The following is a 14817-nucleotide window of genomic DNA, read 5'->3' as shown; positions in this document are numbered from 1 at the left end:
ATTTAACGGCTCTTTTCTGGATTTTAATCATTAGCGGGTATTGGCCTAATTCTGCTCTGCATGCATTATTTTGTGTTTTTTACGTTGTACACTGAGGACATTTTTGCAGAATTCTGCATGCAGAGTCTCAATTTGGTGTTTGTCCCATTTTGTGAATTCTTGGTTGGTGAGCGGATCCCAGGCCTCACAACCTGTCACATCTCCTCCCGTTGCTCCCCTCTGGCGCTCTGATTCGCCGATCTACTGAATGGAAACCCAACGCACTCTAATTACCTCCAGCACACCTGCACCTCATCATCTCATCACCACCCCTATATAGCCCTGGACTGTTCAGTGTTGTGTGTGATTGTTAGTGTCTTGTTGTGTACTTGCTCTTTGTTGGTCACTTGCTCAGTGTTAAGTAAACCTTTACATTGTTGATTCCTGCGTCTGCGTCCTGCCTCTTCGTATCCTCAGTACTTGTCACACAACCATAAAGGGCAATGGGTTCTATAACTGATTCAAGTATTTTTAGCCAGATCCTAATTGGTATGTCAAATGTTATGTTCCTTTTGATGGCATAGAAAGCCCTTTTTGCCTTGTCTCTCAGATTGTTCACAGCTTTGTGGAAGTGACCTGTAGCGCTGATGTTTAGGCCGAGGTATGTATCGTTTTTTGTGGGCTCTAGGGCAACGGTGTCTAGATGGAATTTGTATTTGTGGTCCTGGCAACTGGACCTTTTTTGGAACACCATTATTTTTGTCTTGCTGAGATTTACTGTCAGATTCTCTCGCGCTCTCGCTCTCTCTCTCTCTCTGCACTCCTTTATTAGAGCAAGCTCTAAATCTGTAACTCCTTACCTGTTTCTCTCCTGTGCTGCTTTATTTTCTCTCTCCCTCTCTCACTGTCTCTGTATCCCCTTTCACTCTCTTCTCCATCCCTACCTCTTTCAACCCCTCCATTTCTTTCTCCCTCTGTACACCACGTCTTCTCTCCTCAATCTCTCTACCTTTGTCTTTGTCCTCCTTGACTCTGTTTCCTCTTAAACTTCTCTCTGCTCTCCAGTCTCTTTCTTTCTTTCTCTCTTTCTTTCTCTCTTTTTCCCCTTCCCCTACCTCTGTATCTCTCTCCACCTTCTCGCTCTCTCTCTCCCCTTCACCGCTCTCCCTTCCTCATGTCGCCGGTGACTCCGTCAGCCTCATTGTGTCGCTGTGAGAAACCCAGGGCCTCCTGGGAGTGATCTGTCATCTCTTCGCTGGCTGTCTGACGCTCCTAGATGAATTATGGATGCACAGACACTGCAGGTATTTCACAGCTAAACGATGAGCACTGAGGCTGAGGAAGAATGCTACCTCGTCTGCCTCATCCAGGCATGTCACAGAGAGAGAACACTGCCTGCTGCTGCCCACAGCTATAAACACACAGGGTACCGGGACAGACGGCCATTGATTGAGCCAACTAAACTCTCTTCTTGAAGAAGTTAGACTATGATCGATACCGGATGTAACCAAGGTCCAATCACTCGGTCGTCTGAGACAAAAATAGCTCTTCCTACTAAATGGATATGTAATGCAACCAGGACTCATAAATGCTCAACAACAAAAACAATTGATCCCAAATGAGAGCTGCATGGATTGCTTCACTGTTGCAGCCATTGATGACTCAAATTGCAAGCTATTACATGAGGTCAATGAAGACAGTGATCATAATGTTGATAATTTCTTAGCTTAGGTCAGGGGATCCCAAACTTTTTTGGCCCACGACCCCATTTTGATTTCTGAAAATTCTCACGACCCCACCCATGTGAAAAAAAGTATGTAATTAACAGCCAATGTTAACTTTTTTATTTGGGGCCATGGCAGTCAATTGAAAAACAATATTTCTGATTGTCTTGTCAACACACCATCACATACTATTAACGTGGGGCAGTCAATTGCAAATTAGTCTGACCTAATGTCTCTTATCTCATCACCACTAATGAGATGGGTGTGCTTGATGCATGTCGCGTCAGAGATTTTTAAAGTCAGTGGGCGTGGTCGACAGTGCGAACCTCATCTCTGCTGTTACATCCAACCTGGATCAATATTTGGTTTTAATGAAGACGAGAGCACTGAATCTAGTTTTTCACAGATATGAGCTGGCGAAGGGTAGCCTACCATGAGTTTTATGGCACTTTCAAAACAACTGGGAACTCGGAAAAAAACAAGGTCAAATCATGACGTCAGTGATCTTTAGGTCGGAAAGTCAGAGCTCTAGAAAGAAGCCTGAGTTCCCAAGTTGGAATTCCGAGTTGGATAACCATTCAAAATGATTTTTCCCAGTTGAAGCTTGTTTCTTTCTGAGTTCCCAGTTGTCTTGAATACACTGAAGTCTGAGATTTCCAAGTTCTCAGTTCCCAGTTGTTTTGAACGCGGCATTCAAGAGGCAGGTTATTCCCTTTGCATCAGGAACCAAAACTCCTCTGTAGTGAACTGTGAATGCGTTGTCTGCAGCATTCGGTCACATGACAGGATCACAGTCAAACGGATTGGGAAGTAGGTCCGTCCCAAAGTGCTCTTCCAAACATTTTTTTTACATCCATTGTGAATGACAACAGTTCCTCTCTCAATGCGAAAAATCTTTCCAACACTCCCCCTCGATAACCACCAAGCCTCGGCGTGAAATAGAACATTGTCATGCTCTGATCTCCACATAGTTTTGGGAACAGGTGGGCGCGCAGTGGATGTGGTTTGATGTAGTTTACAATGGAAGTTACCTGTTGCAGAATATCTCAGAGTTCTGTGCTCAGCTCTTTTGCCCCCAGTTGCTCTCTGTGTATCCTACAATGCATCCATATGGCAGAGGGAGACACATTCATAACTAGAGTGCAGAGGCCTGCCTGCCGTCCCGGGATAGATGGAGCCCTATCTGTGCAAAAGCCCATCATTCGATCCCATATGGAATCTGTTTTTCGTCAATATAGCCACACAGCACAATGAACATCCCCTATGCCGTTTCATACTCTGGAATCGTGAGACAGAACAATATGTCCTGTGAATAGCATCCCCCGACATGTATAGTGAACAAAAGTCAAAAGCCCTCACAGCTAAGGTCCATTTGGAGAGCATAAGCTTGGGAGTTTCAGTCGTTCAGTCAGTTTCCTCTTGATTGCTAGCAATAGCATAAACTCTTCGTTTAACAGTGTTATCTGACAAAGGTATTGATGGGAGATTCTGTGCCTCTGCCTCCCCACACATTGTTTTCACCATATCAATTGCGCCCGGTATCGATTTTTAAGGTTAACCACATTTCCGATTTTGAGATACAAAGATGATATTATAATATATAATTATTTTTGAAATTCTCCTGCGACCCCATTTTCATATCAGGTGACCCCACATGGGGTGGCGACCCCTAGTTTAGGAACCGCTGGCTTAGGTTAACAAGAGCCTACCTGATCATACGCATAGGGGTCGCTATTATACATGTGGGTGCCAAATGCCTTTTCTAACATGATTCTGACCCTTATTTAAAAGTAACTTCCAGCTGCTACTGACATAGCCTCTAGTCTGCCCTCCAAAAAGTAATCAGAATAACACAAATGCCTTAGGAAGCCCCAAAGATTACTTCAAACCCTCGCTAGTGCATTGAGTGTGCTAATACGCAGGACGACGTGATGTTGGTGGTGGGCGGCAGAGACACTGACGATGGTGTTTAAAACGCGCCAGAGAAGCCCCGGGCCCAGCTCAGTTCATTTGTATTTGGAGAGTGCAGATGTAGAGAAGATTGTGCTATACTGCGGATATTAAACACACAACAAATACCTCAGGGCCAGCGGAGTCAGCTATGATTGGTTTCATGGAAACAGAGTGGGGGGTAGTCCCATCGGGCAGCGAGGGAGGGAGGGAAGGAAGGAGAGAGAGGGGGAGGCGTGGAGCGAGTGAGCACTGCGTGACGTCCTTTATGTGCTGTGTGATTTTATGATCATTGCCTATTCCCACCAGTCCTGGGGGCCTGGCATGGGGCACCAGCAAAGCTTGCCTGCAGTCACAGCTGCAGCTCAATAGGACTAGTTCACTGTACTGTTTACCTCGCTTCATTTAAAGAGGAAAGGATTATACAGCATAAGTACTGCGCTTTGTCAAGACAAGCCCCTCGAAATAGACACTGCATGCAGATGCACCTAGACTTACAGGAACACAGCATGTACACACACACACACACACACACACACACACACACACACACACACAATCTGTAAACTACACATATCTGTAAGCTCTCACAGAAGCTTCAGAAATGTTAATGAATACAGGTGAGCCCTGAGCACTTGCCCTTGTCTGACAGGAATCACCCACCTTGAACACAAGATAATCCTTGGTAAGGCAGAGAGACCCCAGCATCAGGAAATAAAAAGGGGGCGGGGGTGGGGAAGTCCAAGATCCTGCGTTATTGTGATAAATCATCCTCGTCCTTCACTGACTTCCCGTAGTCTGGGTTCAAGTCCACTACGGTGGTCCCTTTCAAAGGCCCTCCGAAGCCCCCTTCCGAGGCCTGATGGGGTCCCTCGTGCCCTACCTTGTCCACTGGGCCAGGAGGCATGGGCTTATTGGCCGAGCCTGAGGACGAGGACGAGGGGGGGATGGGAGCGCCTCCCCCGCCTGCCGCCTGGCCCCCGTTGGTCTGAGAGCACACGTTGCTGACATGTGCCGTCTTCTGCTTGTAGTGGTTGCTGTGCAGCTTGTACTTCATGAGGAGGATGAAGATGAAGACGAGCACGGAGGCCACGATGATACCGCCGATCACGATGATCATGGTGCCGCCCAGGAACTGGTCGTGGAGGGAGCGGCACTGGCGGTACTCGTGCTCGGTGGTGAAAGCCACGCAGCCCACCAGGCGGGTGCCGGTCAGGGCCGTGACGCCGTCATCGTACACCGCCAGCACGCACAGGTCATAGTCCCGTTGAGAGGCCAGGTCACTGAGTAGGAAGAACTTATGAGACGCAGGGATCATCCTGAGAGAGAGAGAGAGAGAGAGAGAGAGAGAGAGAGAGAGAGAGAGAGAGAGAGAGAGAGAACAACGTTATTGACAGAGTGAACATTCTAGCAGTAATTCGAAAACTGAGAGCTGCTTTGAAGGCAGTGAACTCAACAACCTATATTTCAGTACCTGGAGATTACATTTAACCTTTACTACTCTAACCACACACAGCCACACATACCCTCTTTCCTGCTCTCCTCTCATTCTCCTCTCTCCATTGTCAGGTTTACTTTCTGTCTTACAAACACTAGACCACACATTGGCTAAGGTGCGTGTGTGTGTGTCTGTGCCTGTGCACGTGCCTGCGTGTGTGTGTGTCTGTGTGTGTGTCTGCTGTTACCCCGGTGGCTAGCGTACCAAACTGTTCCATTTATCAACAGGGACATAGGGGCCCGGGGGCTCCGAGGTGACGAGACACGGAACGGAATTTCAAAGCGCGACGTGCCCAAGGGGTGACAACGTGGGTGACAGTGTGTGCATTAAACATTTCTCCTCTAAACACAGGCGCCAGTGGGGTCAACCTCTACGCTCGCATGGCACGATTCATACTGTCTCAGAGTACCCTCCTCTACCCTGCCTTATCCACAGGTTACACCTGCTGTTTCTATTAAACTGACTTACTATTCTACTGTCATCCTGTTTATCCACTGTCTTATTCTTTACACATTATAATACATTCATGGAGCATGCAGAATATCTTTCCCCCATAAAGTCAGGGTCATATTATGGTCTGGTGCTTTACTATAAAGTGAATATTTTGAGAATAAAATTGACGATTCAAGATTACGGTTATCCTACCAACGGGACATTAAAAACTGTAATATCTTATGTTTCACGGAGTCGTGGCTGAACGACAACAATGATAACATTCAGCTAGCGGGCTATACGCTACATCGACAGGACAGAACTGCAGACTCTGGTAAGACAAGGGGTGGCGGTCTCTGTATATTTGTAAACAATAGCTGGTGCACAAAATCAAATACCAAGGAAGTCTCGAGGTTTTGCTCGCCTGAGGTAGAGTATCTTATGATAAGCTGTAGACCACACTATTTACCAAGAGAGTTTTCATCTATAGTTTTCATAGCTGTCTATTTACCACCACAAACCAATGCTGGCATTAAGATTGCACTGAATGAGTTGTACAAGGCCATTAATCAACAGGAAAACGCTCATCCAGATGCAGCGCTCCTAGTAGCCGGGGACTTTAATGCAGGGAAACTTAAATCCATTCTACCTAATTTCTACCAGCATGTTAAATGTGCAACCAGAGGGAAAAAAACTCTAGACCACCTTTACTCCACACACAGAGACGCATACAAAGCTCTCCCTCGCCCTCCATTTGGCAAATCTGACCATAACTCTATCCTCCTGATTCCTGCTTATAAGCAAAAACTGAAGCAGGAAGCACCAGTGATTCGGTTAATAAAAAAGTGGTCAGATGACGCAGATGCTAAGCTACAGGACTGTTTTGCTAGCACAGACTGGAACATGTTCCGGGATTCTTCAGACAGCATTGAGGAGTACACCACATCAGTCACTGGCTTCATCAATAAGTGCATCGATGATGTCGTCCCCACAGTGACCGTACGTACATACCCCAACCAGAAGCCATGGATTACAGGAAACATCCGCACTGAGCTAAAGGGTAGAGCTGCCGCTTTCAAGGAACGGGACTCTAACCCGGACGCTTATAAGAAATCCCGCTATGACCTCCGACGAACCATCAAACAGGCAAAGAGTCAATACAGGTCTAAGATTGAATCATACTACACTGGCTCTGACGCTCGTCGGATGTGGCAGGGCTTGAAAACTATTACAGACTACAAAGGGAAGCACAGCCGCGAGCTGCCCAGTGACACAAGCCTACCAGACGAGCTAAACCACTTCTATGCTCGCTTCGAGGCAAGCAACACTGAAGCATGCATGAGAGCACCAGCTGTTCCGGACGACTATGTGATCACGCTCTCCGTAGCCGATGTGAGTAAGACTTTTAAGCAGGTCAACATTCACAAGGCCGCAGGGCCAGACGGATTACCAGGACGTATACTCCGAGCATGTGCTGACCAACTGGCAAGTGTCTTCACTGACATTTTCAACATGTCCCTGACTGAGTCTGTAATACCAACATGTTTCAAGCAGACCACCATAGTCCCCGTGCCCAAGAACTCTAAGATAACCTGCCTAAATGACTACCGACCCGTAGCACTGACGTCTGTAGCCATGAAGTGCTTTGAAAGACTGGTCATGGCTCACATCAACAGCATAATCCCAGAAACCCTAGACCCACTCCAATTTGCATACCGCCCCAACAGATCCACAGATGATGCAATCTCTATCGCACTCCACACTGCCCTTTCCCACCTGGACAAGAGGAACACCTACGTGAGAATGCTATTCATTGACTACAGCTCAGCATTCAACACCATAGTGCCCTCTAAGCTCATCACTAAGCTAAGGATCCTGGGACTAAACACCTCCCTCTGCAACTGGATCCTGGACTTCCTGACGGGCCGCCCCCAGGTGGTAAGGGTAGGTAACAACACATCTGCCACACTGATCCTCAACACGGGGGCCCCTCAGGGGTGCGTGCTCAGTCCCCTCCTGTACTCTCTGTTCACCCATGACTGCATGGCCAGGCACGACTCCAACACCATCATTAAGTTTGCCGACGACACAACAGTGGTAGGCCTGATCACCGACAACGATGAGACAGCCTATAGGGAGGAGGTCAGAGATCTGGCCGTGTGGTGCCAGGACAACAACCTCTCCCTCAACGTGACCAAGACAAAGGAGATGATTGTGGACTACAGGAAAAAAAAGAGGACTGAGCACGCCCCCATTCTCATCGACGGGGCTGTAGTGGAACAGGTTGAGAGCTTCAAGTTCCTTGGTGTCCACATCACCAACGAACTATCATGGTCCAAACACACCAAGACAGTCGTGAAGAGGGCACGACAAAGCCTATTCCCCCTCAGGAGACTAAAAAGATTTGGCATGGGTCCTCAGATCCTCAAAAAATTCTACAGCTGCACCATCGAGAGCATCCTGACTGGTTGCATCACCGCCTGGTATGGCAACTGCTTGGCCTCTGACCGCAAGGCACTACAGAGGGTAGTGCGTACGGCCCAGTACATCACTGGGGCAAAGCTCCCTGCCATCCAGGACCTCTATACCAGGCGGTGTCAGAGGAAGGCCCTCAAAATTGTCAAAGACTCCAGCCACCCTAGTCATAGACTGTTCTCTCTGCTACCGCACGGCAAGCGGTACCGGAGTGCCAAGTCTAGGTCCAAAAGACTTCTCAACAGCTTCTACCCCCAAGCCATAAGACTCCTGAACAGCTAATCATGGCTACCCGGACTATTTGCACTGCCCCCCCACCCCATCCTTTTTACGCTGCTGCTACTCTGTTAAGTATTTATGCATAGTCACTTTAACTCTACCCACATGTACATATTACCTCAACTACCTCAACTAGCCGGTGCCCCCGCACATTGACTCTGCAACGGTACCCCCCTGTATATATAGCCTCCCTACTGTCACTTTATTTTACTGTATATATAGCCTCCCTACTGTCACTTTATTTTACTTCTGCTCTTTTTTTCTCAACACTTTTTTGTTGTTGTTGTTTTATTCTTACTTTTTTTGTTTAAAATAAATGCACTGTTGGTTAAGGGCTGTAAGTAAGCATTTCACTGCAATGTCTGCACCTGTTGTATTCGGCGCATGTGACCAATACAATTTGATTTGATTTGATTTGATTTGAATATTTTATGATGAGATATTACTTTTATTATTACGTGTTATTACTTTTCTTTTCTTTCTCTATTTTCTTTCTCTCTGCATTGTTGGGAAGGACCCGTAAGTAAGCATTTCACTGTTAGTCTATACCTGTTGTTTACGAAGCATGTGAAGAATAACATTTTATTTGATGTTAACGAAAAAAGCATGAAAATGTATGATGGTAAATGTACATTTCAATTCCGTGAACATTTCTTTGAAAGAAAGAAAGTAAGAAAGAAAGGAAAATAGAAGAGAGATGATCAAAATACTAAAAAGGTGAAATCTCACTACTTAGGGGGAATCGTTTTGATGTTGGACCTGTTCTATGTGCCCCAGTGCATATACGCACATCATTAGTGGATGTTGTGGATGAGTGGAGGTCACTAGCCGCCCACAGACGGGTCTGGCCATTTCATTAGCCCTGAGCCTAGCATACAGTCTAGGTATAAAAAGGGAGCTCAACCGGGTCAAAAAATAATAGGCCCCAATATACTGTATCTTCAGATATGTCCTCATCCACATCCTCTGGTGGGGCTTTGATGGACATGGAGGGGAAGGCTGGGTCCTCTGCATGCAATGGGGAGGAGGTGGTGGGGATGGTGAGAGAGGAGCGGGAACCGACCCTGACATAGTCAGACCTGACCTTCCCACAGCTCCTGTCACCAGTCTATCACATTAGAGATGGGAATATGGATGTTCCAGGCAGGGGGCCCGGGAGGGGTTAGGGACATGGAGGACTGCGTGTGTGTGTATGTGTGTGTGTGTACTCTTGTGCGTGTAATCATGGATGTGAGTGTGTGCTGAAACCTCCCTACCACATGCTGTCTATAATGGCTATGATATAGGATAGTCCTCTTCTCATCTTCTCATATAAGACTGTCTCAGAAGAGACCATACAAACATAAAGGCAATTAGGTAGTGATCCCTGGAGTAAAAAGATGGACAGAGAGATGGAACGAATGTAAGAGAAATAGAGTCCAGTCGACTTGATGTAAAAGAGAAGAAAGAGACTGAGGAAAGCTGATACCGTCACAATCCTCTCCTGTTTTCAGCACATTGTTAATGTGTCTGAGTATATTAGCTGTCCTCAGCCCCCGCATCCCTTCATTCCCCCCTCCCTCCATCCCTCCATCACCACCTCCCAAATTCAATACAACCGTCAGTCCACACAGAGCTGGACTCATGTGTGCCTAATTGATTAGAAAACGCATTCCGATGACATTGCAGCTTCATAAACCAAAGGCCTCCATGTGCTTTTTGCATAATTAATAGCAAATTGCTTCTCCCACATGTCTTTTTTGTCTTAATCCATCCTCAGGGAAAGGCTGGAAGTTAATTAGGTAGTAACGGGGCTCCATCAACAGAGAATCACTCCACAGCGCAATGTTGAAGAGGGCTGTGGTGGAATAAAAAAACCTGAATCGATAGATTCATTTCCGTCTTTTAACGAATCTCTCCGTCCGTCCGTTATAGGCTTGTGGAATAATCCACTGTGTGAGTGCCGGAAAGAGCTTCAACTGAGAGGTGGATGGAAATGAGCTCGCTGGCTATTTTTGCCGTGGGGCAGGAAAAAGAAAAAAAAAACTTAAGACTTCTAATGCTGTACAGTACTTTCACTTCCAAGTCTCTGGAATAACATAGGCTTGCGTTGCAGTCATGTTTCCAACACTCATGGGGATGCTTTCTACTGCACCTCTTATAAAAAATAATGAGCCGCTGAATAGCGAGTTTAAAGAAATCTTTGAAAGCTCAAGAGGAGAATATTGCCCTAGGAGAAGAAAGGGGTTCGCAGCCGAATGTAATGGCCAGCGATATCTGTGGTTTTCACTTTGAGGAGAGAATTCTGTTTTTTTTCTGTTAATGTTCCACTTGATTCTTAGCAGAGACAAACAGAGGGCTGTTGTGACTGTGGGAGTGACCTGCCTTTCTTCTCTGTGTAAATCGGGATGTTTCAGGTGTTTTATGCTCTCTGCAACAGTCATTCTCTGAAATCTCTGAAATGGAGGAGGCTCAGAAACCACTGTTCCCATAAGAACAGATCATTTTCATTCCTAAAGTTGGGGTGAAGACTGTGCCTCATTCAAAAACAGTTATCAAACACTGCCTTCTGGAACGGATTGCACTTCACTGGGGTAATGTGTTTACATCAGTGCCACTCTGCACTGGGATTCCTTTGGGTGCTATTGAAAATATTTAATATTTTCTCTCACTGAAGTTAATACCTCTACAAATAATCACAATCACTTAAAAGTGCACAGTATATTGGTATTTCTGATAGGAACAATACTGAATTACAAATGCCGAACTCAACCCTTTTCAAAACCTTTCCATGACACTTACAGTACGAGTGAGGCATTACAGTACGAGTGAGGCATTGCAACATTCAGTCCATTATATAATTGAATGCTTGGCCTGTGATACTTGGGAGTCAACCCACCTAATATAACATCTGAATCGGATATCAGAAAGGTCAATATGTAACTGGATCTCCCTCTCAGTCCTATGGAGATGATTGATGGCAACAAGTTATCTTCTTATAGGCTCTTCCTCACTCTATGTCACTACCAGACCCATTATAGCTAATGGCTCCTGCACAGTAAGGCTATATAGGTTGGTGTGGCAATAGATGTACGCACATTGAGTCATTCCAACTCACTATTTCAGAACTTCTATGTCGTTTTCCCTGTGGGCATCATGCCCTAGTGTTTCTGCAGTTCGCTCTGGGACTTCTTTAGCGATGAGTTACATTCCACTCATGTTGTCATCGGGCACTAAATTAATTATCAATGTGATTCAGTGCCTCTCTGAACCAGGCTGTTAATGAGGATCAATTTGGAGGCTCATGAACTGTCAAAGAACAACAAGAGACCCACAGTATGCAATGGCAAACGTGAAGACCACCTTCCACACAGAGGTACCAGTCAGCTTTATAGGGATAGTTTCAATAACATTAACCACCCCCCAAAGAGACGCATGTCATCTTATCTAATCTTATGTAAAAGCATGCGGTGCCCAGCTCACCTGTATATGAGGATGTCGTCGGAGGAGCTGTTGTACTGGATCTGGTACATGCGGACCCCGGGGATGTGGTCCTGAGGGGGCCATCGGATGGTGGCCGAGCTCGAGCTCAGCTCCGACACGCTGACCCTCTGATGGTCAGTGCGGGCGTGGCCCCCGCTGGCGTTGGACTTGATGGAGGTGGGGATGTCCGAGGGGCCAGGCTCGGGCTCCAGCTTGGGGTCAAAGTGTGGCGAGGGGTTAACCACCAGCTCCACAGGCGCTGTGGCCTCGCCAGCGGCGTTGGAGGCAATGCAGGTGAACTTCCCAGAGTCCTTCACAGTGGTGGTGAGGATGTCCAAAGAGCCGTTCTCGTAGCATATGGTGCGGGACGTGTTCCCGATCAGCTTCCCCTCGGGGCTGACCCAATGTGTGGAAGGTTCCGGGTCGCCCACCGACTTACAGCGCAGGCTCACCTCCTGACCCTCCATCACAAACATCTTGGAGGTGTGCCGCGTGATCATGGGCGGCTCGCACACAAACTCCTCCTCACGGATGGTCCAGAAATACTTGCCGGCAAGCTCTCGGGGAGAGGCGCAGGTCTCCAGGTCATCTTCTCTGGTCAGCCTCCTCAGCCACACTAGCTCACAGTTACAGTGCAGCGGGTTCCCACCAAAGCTCAGCACCAGGGACGTGAGTGGAGACCCCTTCAGCTTAGCGTACACTGGGATTCTCAGGAACAGGGGATCTGGAGGGATCTTCTTCAGCTTGTTGGAGGTCATGTCTAGACGCGCAAGCTTATGTAGGTTGGAGAAGATGCCCTCGGGGACCATCTCTATGAGGTTGTGGTCCAGACTGAGGGTGTTGACACTGGCCAGCAGGCCAATGGTCTCCCAGGGGATGTTCACCAGGTTGTTGTAGGACAGGTCCAGGTCTTCCAGGGTCTCCAGGAAGTCCTGGAAGGCCCCCTCAGATATGCTGTGCAGCTGGTTGTTGGCCAGAATCATGTGCCTGAGGTTGACCAGGCCCTGGAAGTGGGTATCGTCCAGCATGGTGAGCCGGTTGGCGTCCAGGTGCAGGGCATGCAGGTCCTGCAGGTCGGCGAAGGCGTACGGCTTGATCTGGCTGATGGTGTTGCGCGACAGCATCAGGTGGATGAGGCTGCTCATGTTGGCGAAGTCACGGTGACGAAGGGTGGTGATGAAGTTGTCCATGAGGCGCAGCTCGGCCGTCTGCCGGTCAATGTTCGGCGGGACAAAGAGCAGGCCTGTCTTGGCGCAGAGGACAGTGTAGGAGGGCATGAGGTTCTGGCAGATGCAGCGCTTGGGGCACAGCATGGTGGCGGCGGGTGCAGCGAGGAGGGCCAGGCACAGGAGCAGGGTCTCCATGGCTAGGCTCCTGGAAGACAAGGGGAGGGGAAAGGCTGTTAGCAAACAACAACAACAATGAAAACAGCAACTCAAACAACAACAACGATTAAAACAACCACAACGAAAACAACAACAACAACAACACTGTCATCATTGCGATGGATAGAAAGCTGTAAATGTAAAATATTTGTAAAATTAAATGCTTACATCTTTATCAGGAAACTGAAAACAGAAAATAAACTTACACAAGGCAGATTTTTTTAAAGGAAAGATAGAGTGAATTCCGAAAGTATTCAGGCCCCTTGACTTTTTCCACATTTTGTTACTTTACAGCCATCTTCTAAAAATGGATTAAATTGTGTTCATCAATCTACACACAATACCCCATAATGACAAAGCAAAAACAGGTTTTAAGAATTTTTTGCAAATGTATATAAAAGAAAACAGGAAATATCACATTTACATACGTTTTCAGACCCTTTACTCAGTACTTTGTTGAAGCACCTTTTGCAGCTATAACAGCCTCGAGTCTTCTTGGGTATGACGCTACAAGCTTGGCACACCTGTATTTGGGAGATTTCTCCCATTCTTCACTGCAGATCCTCTCAAGCACTGTCAGGTTGAATGGGGAGCGTCGCTGCACAGCTATTTTCAGGTCTCTCCAGAAATGTTTGATCAGGTTTAAGTCCGGGCTCTGGCTGGGCCACTCAAGGACATTCAGAGACTTGTCCTGAAGCCAGTCCTGCGTCGTCTTGGCTGTGTGCTTAGGGTCGTTGTCCTTGTGAACCTTCGCCCCAGTCTGAGCGCTCTGGAGCAGGTTTTCATCAAGGATCTCTCTGTACTTTGCTCCGTTCATCTTTCCCTCGATCCTGACTAGTCTCTCAGTCCCTGCCTCTGAAAAACATCCCCACAGCATGATGCTGCCACCACCATACTTCCCTGTGGGGATGGTGCCAGGTTTTCTCCATATGTGAAGCTTGGCATTCATGCCAAATAGTTTAATCTTGGTATCATCAGACCAGATAATCTTGTTTCTCATGGTCTGAGAGTCCTTTAGGTGCCTTTTGGCAAACTCCAAGCGGGATGTCAAGTGCCTTTTACTGAGGAGTGGCTTCCGTCTAGCCACTCTACAATAATGGCCTGATTGGTGGAGTGCTGCAGAGATGGTTGTCATTCTGGAAGGTTCTCCCATCTCCACAGAGGAACTCTGGAGCTCTGTCAGAGATACCATCGGGTTCTTGGTCACCTCCCTGACCAAGGCCCTTCTCCCCCAATTGTTCAGTTTGGCCCGGGCGGCCAGCTCTAGGAAGTGTCATGGTGGTTCCAAACTTCTTCCATTTAAGAATGATGGAGGCCACTGTGTTCTTGGGGACCTTCAATGCTGCAGAAATGTTTGGGTACCCTTCCCCAGATCTGTGCCACAATCCTGTCTCTGAGCTCTACGGACAATTCCTTTTTGCTCTGTTTGCTTTTCCAAATCATGTCCAACCAATTGAATTTACCACAGGTGGACTCCAATCAAGTAGAAAAATCTCAAGGATGATCAATGGAAACAGGATGCACCTGAGCTCAATTTCGAGTTGCATAGCAAAGAGTCTGAATACTTATGTAAATAACATATTTCTGTTTTTTTGTTTAAAACATTTGCAAAAAAATGCTTTGTCATTATGGG

At 47.2% G+C, this 14817-nt stretch overlaps 1 protein-coding gene across 1 annotated transcript; it reads right to left on the bottom strand.

Annotated features, from left to right (window-relative positions):
• Positions 1 to 4407: 4407 nt before the first annotated feature.
• Positions 4408 to 13169, bottom strand: LOC311101240 (leucine-rich repeat and fibronectin type III domain-containing protein 1-like protein; the record flags this gene model as incomplete). Its single annotated transcript, XM_084142353.1, has 2 exons — positions 11800 to 13169; positions 4408 to 4972 (listed from the first exon to the last, which is right to left on the bottom strand). Exons 1-2 carry the CDS (start codon positions 13161 to 13163, stop codon positions 4408 to 4410), a joined length of 1929 nt encoding a protein of 642 aa, XP_083998479.1. The 5' UTR covers positions 13164 to 13169.
• Positions 13170 to 14817: the final 1648 nt, after the last annotated feature.

Source organism: Coregonus lavaretus (assembly GCF_964263955.1).
Source record: "Coregonus lavaretus genome assembly, chromosome: 26".
In the NCBI taxonomy this organism is placed as follows: Eukaryota; Metazoa; Chordata; class Actinopteri; order Salmoniformes; family Salmonidae; genus Coregonus; species Coregonus lavaretus.
Note: the sequence above shows the minus strand (reverse complement) of the source record. Positions and strands in the feature narration are given on the sequence as shown.